At 44.2% G+C, this 8337-nt stretch overlaps 1 protein-coding gene across 2 annotated transcripts; it reads right to left on the reverse strand.

Annotated features, from left to right (window-relative positions):
* Positions 1-56: 56 nt before the first annotated feature.
* LOC123402712 (transcription termination factor MTERF4, chloroplastic) lies at positions 57-7869 on the reverse strand. Of its 2 annotated transcripts, none has more exons than XM_045096665.1 (3): positions 6233-7869; positions 6077-6138; positions 57-543 (listed from the first exon to the last, which is right to left on the reverse strand). In XM_045096665.1, coding segments are annotated over exons 1-2 (1584 nt in total). In that variant the 5' UTR covers positions 7816-7869; the 3' UTR covers positions 57-543; positions 6077-6137. The 2 variants fall into 2 exon arrangements, with proteins under 2 accessions (XP_044952600.1, XP_044952601.1); XM_045096666.1 differs by having other exon boundaries at positions 6077-6160; positions 6233-7757.
* Positions 7870-8337: the final 468 nt, after the last annotated feature.

Genomic DNA, 8337 nt, shown 5'->3' on the forward strand with positions numbered 1-8337 from the left:
CACAAGAAACGCTCAGATTGCTCCGTCATCACAGCTTGGCTCCCCATGCGCCTTTGTTTCAGATTCAAATAAGATTTGCCATGAAGTCCCCATCAAAGCTATGTTATGCTGAGTATTTGAGTTAACAGTACATAGTAATACTAAGTGTTAGTACAAAAATCTGAACCCTATTGTGTGAGCACACCCTGTCCTAGATAGAGTACCAAAAATCAACATCAACTACTGCAACAATGAACTAGCATTTCTTTCCAGTGGGACAACATTTTCATCAGTGATACATCATGTCTGTTCGCTAGAGGAATTCATCCATCACCCGCTCAAAATTATGTACACATGTCCCGCTTTCATCCTTCACGGAGAGGGATCTGAGGATGTACCCGAGACTCGAGTACCACTGGCACGGTCAAGGTCATCACTTAGACAGGCACCCCGGCCACCTCAGCTAGAGGCTGGTGGCAAGAGAGGCCTCCATCCAGCATTGCCAGGATGCTTGGACGGTTAGCCAATTTCGTTCCAAACGAAGACGACCAACAATATATAAGCCTGGAGTGATGAACAAAATAAAAGAGCTAGATTAAATTGAAGTCTCCAGAAGTAAATCATAAGTTACAACGTTATTACTATTTTGACTATTTTGTACTGAGCAGAACATAAAATTATAAGATCTACCATGTCCTCAAAAGGGCATCAAGTGTGTTGACACGGACATCTCCGCCTCGTCCAGGTAATTTCTCAAGGAGCATATACCAAAGTGTAATGCTACATCTACAGACTACATAATACATACAATATATTATACTCCCTCCGTTCCTAAATATAAGTCTTTTTAGAGATTTTACTAAGAGACTACATACAAAGCAAAATGATTGAATCTACACTCTAAAGTATGTCTATATACATCCGTATGTAGTTCTCTAGTGGAATATCTTAAAAGACTTATACTCCCTCCGTCCCAAAATTCTTGTCTTGGATTTGTTTGGATTTGTTTGGATTTGTTAGATATGAATGTATCTAGTCAAGTTTTAGTATTTAGATACATCCATTTCTAGACAAAGTTAAGACAAGAATTTTGGGACGGAGGGAGTATTTAGGAACGGAGGGAGTAGCTGCTAAGCAGGGGCTCCTCCCATGCATTCTCAGTTCTAGGCGAGGCCTCTTACTAGGCCGATACGTGCAGGCTTAATTTTCCTTGTTTTTTTGATTTTTTTACTGCTACAAAGGATTTACCGCTGAATGCCCAAGCACTGGAAATATCTGGACGCGAGGCCCGTATCCACAGCTCAGCCTCCTTCCTTCTTCACGCAGATAGGGAGAGGGGGCTAACGAGAGAGAGAGAGAGGAGGGAGAGCAAAAGGGACCGTGTCGCCGATCCCTCGCCACCGCGCCACGTCCACCCGCAGATCCCTCGCCGTCCCGCCACCGTCTGTCGCCGCCGTCCTCCGCGGGCCGTCATCGACGCACCTCCCATGGCCACAGTTTGATCCGGTCGCTGGTCGCTCCATCCTCACCACGGCCTTTCCTCTCCTCTCCATCCCCATCTTGCCCTATCCTCTATCACCCCTTTCATCCTCCTCTTAGATAGGGTAGATCGTCTTGATCTCCTCTACGGTCGTCGAAGCAACTCCCGGACAAACCCTAGCCACCACTGTCTCCAACGTGACGGCGGATGCCGGCGAACAACATTGAAGGTCGTGGAACGAGGCGACGCTGCTGTTGGTGCTGAACCGAGGTTGACGACGCACAACACACGACCGCGGTGCAGGTTGAGCCAACACCCATCTCACAATGCGCCTCTTCTCTTCAATTTTCACTAAATTCGATAAATGCATGGCTAAATATATTATTATTGTGTATTGACAACGTCTAGGATTTTGCAATTAATCATGTTGTAGTTGAATAAAATAGTTTTTATCAGAACTGACAATGTTATATGGACTTGCATCTTCTTATTCTTTAAGACTAGATCCATTGAAAAGTGAAGAAAGAAAGACACAAGAGATGTGAAGCATCTGCATCCCTTATGAGTATGCAATACGGTGAACAATGATTAATTGCTCAGTATTGGAGCTATCCTGCTAATTGTTTGAGGTTTGGAAGGAAACGTGCTGCAGCTAGAAATATTGGTTTCACATAAAATTTGTTGGCCGACAGCATTGCAGCTTGCCATTGATTAGTACACAGCCACGCTATCTATTTACTGCTCTTAATGATTTTACCCTGAAAAAGAAAAGCCTCATATATAATGTTGATATTGTATTTGTAGTTCATTCCCTATTTATATTGTTTGGCAAACATACATGTCAATTGTTAAGGATTACTCGATCATGTTCCTGCAATATGGGTAGAAGAGACATATTCCTGGTGGATATTGCATCTTGGTTCTATTTTGTAGATCTGAATTAAATGTACAGTCATATTGTTTTGACCATAAAAAGTCATATTTTATTCTCTTCTACTGGTTTACACTTTCTTTGTATTATGTATGGCCAGTTTACATTCATTGTGATGATTTACACAGTCTTTTCATGCATTTTTTATCTTTTCAACAAGGGGATGTGAGGAGCTTTATGATTAGAAAATACTCATAGAGACCATTGGTACTTATCTGAATTAATTTGATTGAAGCAAATCAACCCAGTTGTTCCTCTTTTTTTTATAATAATAAATGTAGGCAATTGTTTTCCAATATGCTAACTGTGAGGGCTCTCTACACTCCAGTTAAAATGCTGCACATGGTTCTTATAGATCTCTTCCAGTTAGATCTGTTTGGTTGTGTGTTGTTTCTGTTTCTATCACATTCCTTTCCCTGGAGGTTCTTTTCTATAATGAATCGTTTCTGGTTACAATAGCATATATATCATGTCTTTGGTTGTATAGCACTAGCAAACTTGAAAGAGGCAATTGGTTTCATATGTTTATCCACTAAACACATAAGTATTACATGGGTTGGCCTCTTTCCCTCTGTCAGAAAGAACTCTACTTATTTCACCTGTTATGCATCTTATACTTTTAATTATGTGATAACTGACAACTTATTACTTTATGTGTGCTTTGACGACCAGTACTGCAGTGCTCTCGAGTTATTCAACAAAATTTCAAAGGTAAGCTCCTTATCACGCTTCTTGCTTTAATTTCTCCAGTTATCTGTCAGTTATGTTGATAAGGATTTCTTAATTCGAGTCTGAATCCAATTTTTCCATTGCAAGATTAAGCCACATTTCTTGCTTAATGTTGTCCACTATATATTCAGGAAAATAAGGATCTATGTATGTATTACTTGGTAGTGGTTTGCTCTACTTATCTAGGTTTTCTTGTGCTACCTGCAGTTTTTATTTTGTGTGACAATGATTAACTTCGGCCCATAACTAAATTATCTCTGTTTAATTATGCTCATAGGTCACAGTTTCATTCCAATCAACATTCATTCTTTAGCACCTTCAGACCAACAGGACAAGAAGATTGATCTGAAACAAGATAGCACGGTTGGAGACTTACAAGGATGCCTACATTGCTCTCTGCTTTCACTGTTAGAAAAATTGTGCGAAACATGTAGTAGCAAGCGACTAATAGAAGAACATGTTGTAGCAAGCTAAAAATACTACTGAAGAGGTAGTAGTAACCTAAGAAAAAAAAAACTTAAAAACAAGTCGTAGCAACCACCACAGTACATACCAAGCAGTAGCAAGCACTACAGTACAAAACTGCAGAAAAAATATTATTGAACATGGCTTTATCCCCGGGAGAGGGAAGTAAAATGAGAAACCATCTAAATGATAAAAAATACTACTGAACATGGCTTTCTCCCTGGGAGAGGGAAGTAAAAAGAGAAATCATCTAAATGATCAGAGACTTCGGTGAGGGTGCAGGACTGACGTCATTATTATTAGTTCAGCCACATGCCTAAGCACTCTAGCCTGGGTCTGTATGTGCCAATCATGAGGAGCCTCATATAGCTATAATTTTACTGTGAGGTTGGCAATTGCATATTCAGTATCAATCGAGTATATTTAAGCACTTACAATAATGGAAGATTAGTTACTGAATACTAGCATGTTAGGTTTATACTAGCAAGCCCCTAGCTTTGTTTGTTTGTTCTTCGTAGGTGAGACCCCTGATTTTGCTTATCGTTGTCAAGATATTTGCCAAGGGAAGTGCGTGTCATGGCTTTCCAAGGTTTTCCTCACCTTTGTTTTTGCTAGAAAATTTGAGGTGAAACTAAAATGTCTGTTTCTATCCTTCCCATGCTTTAGAGCATTTTGTATGCTTGACATATCAATCAGACTTTGAATGAGACCCATATTTGTGTGTGTTGCTGGCCAACTATAGAAACTGAAACTAGGGACATAATTCACTTAATAAGTAACAACTTCCGGTCGAAGTTTAACAGTCTCAGCTACGTCATTCCAGATTGATGTTAAAGTTCTGAAGTGTATGACCCTTTGTCTATTATTCATGTCCCCTTTACCTCCGAGACCTATATTCATGACGTATGTTGTCTCCAATAGATGGCATCAGTCCCAACCAGAGTAAACTAGGTATGCATGGTGTTATGACATAACAAGCAGAACAGAGAGAGCTTACATGCTAATGTTCAGAAATTATATGCAGCAGCAGCTTTGCTATAAGAACATAAGCCAATAATGAAAAAATGAAGTCTGAAGAAATCCTTATCATTTAGAACAAATTACTACAACACATAGCCTGTGGGCATAATATGTCAGTACAGTTCGTTGGTAAATGATTTCTCCATGGCAATTGGGGTTACCTTAGCATTTCATGATATTTTTATTAGGTGTTCTTATGGTTCCTGCTAATTGTCCAATTCTTTCTCTTTGCATTCTCAAATGACAAAGTGCATATTTTTTTGCAGCTTGATGATCATCCTTGTCAGACAAGTTGGCTTCTCATAAGATTACCATTAATCTTTTGTCTCTATAAATCAAAAGAATGCAACGTATTCGGAGTCCAAAAGAGGCATTGAGCAGTTACAGTTGTAACCGCAAGATCGTGCCTGCTGGAAGTCCTATTTCAATTTTTGGTTATCCAGTAGCTTGCTCACTAAGCTCTGGCTATTTGAGCTGGCATTTCCATAATATGCATAATTAGATAAGAATATTAATGGTTGTCCTTGTGATTCCCATGAGGGGCTATTCTTGAAAAGACTGAGTTCAACACAGTCAAGTGTACTTCTCAGTTGGAATAGAAAATTCATGAATCCTGGTTATTCTTTACGTAGAAATAATCCATTTGCTTCCAATGATATTCCACATTAACTTATATGCAAAGAGATATAGAAAGAACGTGTAAGAAATTGTTGCTAAATGCTCGTCCCATATACTTATGCGTATTTTAGAAAAGGTAAACAATAACGGCGATGGGTTTGAGTAGCTTCAGTTAATACTCTTAAATTTTGTTGGATGTACCATGCATAATTTTAAATTACTTCCCTTTTCAGTTGGATGTGCTTTTTTTTCATGTAAGAAATTTGAATATCGCCTGCAACCAGCTCAACCTCTGTATCACTACCACCTCTTCTCTTACTCTAATATTTAAAACAATACATATGTATGCACATGCTCAACCACGGCGCGGCGGCTTCTGCCTGCTAGCATTAGTATATTACGGATATAGTTTACGGGCTGAGGTGGGGGCATGAGGTTAAATTCAGGGTTTGGTTTTCTAGGAGCTACATTTTGAGGGACCATGGAAAACAGGGCACGTCAATTTGTATGCAAGGTCTGTAACAAATCCTTCCGTAAGTCTAGGATTATTGTACCAAAAACTACTTACTGTTACCTACACATTTCTGACCACAGTTCAATAAATAGTAACACTTCAGTTATTACTTCCTCCCTGCAACAGTGCTTCTCTGCTTCTAGCTTAGCACAATAGCATGAAACTGCTTAAGAATTTTGTGTGGCTGTTTATGCTTGGAAAATTAGACAAGTTGAATGTTCTACATCACTGATTTGAAATCCTGGTATCAGCAAATATATCATTTCTCGCTCCTTTGAAAAATACCAGGGCGAGAAAAGATACCGCCCGTCATGTAAAATACTTGCAAACTAGAACTCACTTGCTTATATGATGATGTCCGAAACGCATGTGGAAGACCTTATGGATTAGCTTCCACCAAATCTGACACAAAGGTAACAATGTTCTGTAATTGTCAATACTTAATAGACTGATGGAATGATACAACACGTAAGCAAGAACAAGAAGCAGTACTCACTAGAGCATAACCGTCCGCCTATATAGGACCTCATCGTCACTATCCTCATTATCATCATCAGACACTATCTGGTTACCAGGCATCTGAAGCTTCCCACCCATTGTAAACGAAGGTCCTGGTGCATCCCCTTCAATGAAATCCCCTCGCATCCTTTCCTCAAACCTCTGGTCGCTGCAGTTCAGAAACCAATCCAAGCTACATCTAATCCCCTTGCTTGCCACTCTCATGTACCTAGGCTTGATCCTTGACTCCAAGCTGTATGTAAAATACTCTGGGTACTCCAGAAGTTCACTTATTGGCCGCTTCAGCTCGCTCTTGAAGAAGTAAAAACTGTTCTTCATGAGCTCATTCCGCAGCAAAAGAATCTGTGGGCACCGGATCAACATGCGCCCAATATCATCATCGGTGATTCCCCGTCCGCGAAGGAACTCCACAGGCTTAAGTATCACATTCTGATGCAAGCTCACAAGCTGTGGCAACTTCTCAACAGCGCGAGCGAACCCATCAGGGTCAATTTTGAGCTTCAAGTTGAAGAAGTACTGCTGTGCCGCTAGCTTCACCTTCAGAGGCAACCCAAGGATGGATGGGTACTGCGCAATCATGAGTGGCAGCACCTCCTTCCGAATGCCGAAGCTGAGTAATGCCTCGACATTTGGTTTGACCGTCTCCTCAAGATCATATCCAAGAATGTATGGCCGCTTCTCAATAATCCTCGCGAGAATCCTCATCGGCAGCCCCAGAGATGTGATGTAATCGCAGAAGGGCTTGATCGTGGTGCCAACACGCATGCTAAGGAAGAAGGGATAGTGCGTCACCATGGGGCCAATGTCACGCGGCGCGACGCCGAGGATGCCGACGAGGTAGGCGACGGAGGTGCTGATGGTGCCGTCGGGCTTGAGGCCGAGGACGTCGGGGTAGCGCTCGAGGACGCGGGGGATGTCCTGGCGGTCGACGTCGAGGCCGCGGAGCGCCTTGACGATGGGGGCGAGGTCGACGGCGACGGAGGCGTGGAGGCAGGCCGGGTAGGCGCGGACGAAGGCGGCGAGGCGGGCGCGCGTGACCCCGAGCTTCTCGAGGTAGGAGAGGACGGGGATGACGTTCTTGCGGAGGGAGCAGGCGAGGAGGAACGGGTAGGCGGAGAGGTCGTCGGTGGAGAGGCCGAGGCGGAGGAGGAAGTCGAGGCGCTCCTGCAGCACGTCGAGGGAGGAGGGGAGCTCGACGGCCTCGAGCTCGCCCGCGGGGTCGGTGACGCCGGCCGAGCGGAGGAAGTCGAGGGCGAGCACGCGGGACACGAGCCGCTCCCTGCGGCCCTGGATCACGCCCCACGTCACCGACGGCATCTGGTACTCCGGCGGCGTGGACGACGACGGCTTGGAGGCGAGCGGCGCGAGGAGGAGGAGGCGGGCGGGGAGCGAGCCGTCCCCCGCGGCCGCGGGGCCGAGGCGGCGGAGGGCCGCGCGGGCGAGCGGGAGCATGGCTGCGGCGGCGCGCCGGGGAGAGAGTGGCGGCTGTGGGGTTTGCGGTGCTTTCCTCTCATGGGCCGCGCCGGAATGGGGGTATAGTTCTTCTGTTGTGGGCCGCATACAGCCGCGTATGGGCTCGCTGTTATTCCATTCCGCTGGGCTGGTGCAGGCCGCAGCAGCAGCGCTTTCTTTTTCCTCCAGAGCCTCTTATAATGGGCCTCGACTTATAATGCATGATTTCTTGTGCATCATCATGTGTTTGGGCCATCTCCCGTTTGGACACTGCTCGTGTTTTTTGTTTTTTTTGATAACAGAATATGAGTACGGTTGTGAGTGTGATCGATCGGTTTGTTGGTTCGTCTCTGTAGTCTATCTCTCTGTCGCGATCATGCAGAATCACAAGGCACATTTGATTCCTCACCCTTTTCAGGGAACGACTCTTTTGCATTTTGGCCTCTGCTTTCTGGCCGAGAGAGGTCGCCGTCGCCGCCGACGTGCCATGCATTTTGTGTACGCACGTTTGCTACGAGCTGGATCGATGGGTACGTATACGTTGAACTATCTGAAGTGAACTTACCATCGATGGAGAGAGCGAGCGAGAGTCGCCGGCAACCGGCGCACGGCCTCGTTCGTCGGATCGAT

Source organism: Hordeum vulgare, chromosome 6H (assembly GCF_904849725.1).
Source record: "Hordeum vulgare subsp. vulgare chromosome 6H, MorexV3_pseudomolecules_assembly, whole genome shotgun sequence".
Lineage (NCBI taxonomy): Eukaryota > Viridiplantae > Streptophyta > Magnoliopsida > Poales > Poaceae > Hordeum > Hordeum vulgare.

Coding starts and splice junctions, on each gene's coding strand:
- LOC123402712 (XM_045096665.1), bottom strand. CDS start 7,815: ATGCGGCCCACAACAGAAGAACTATACCCCCATTCCGGCGCGGCCCAT.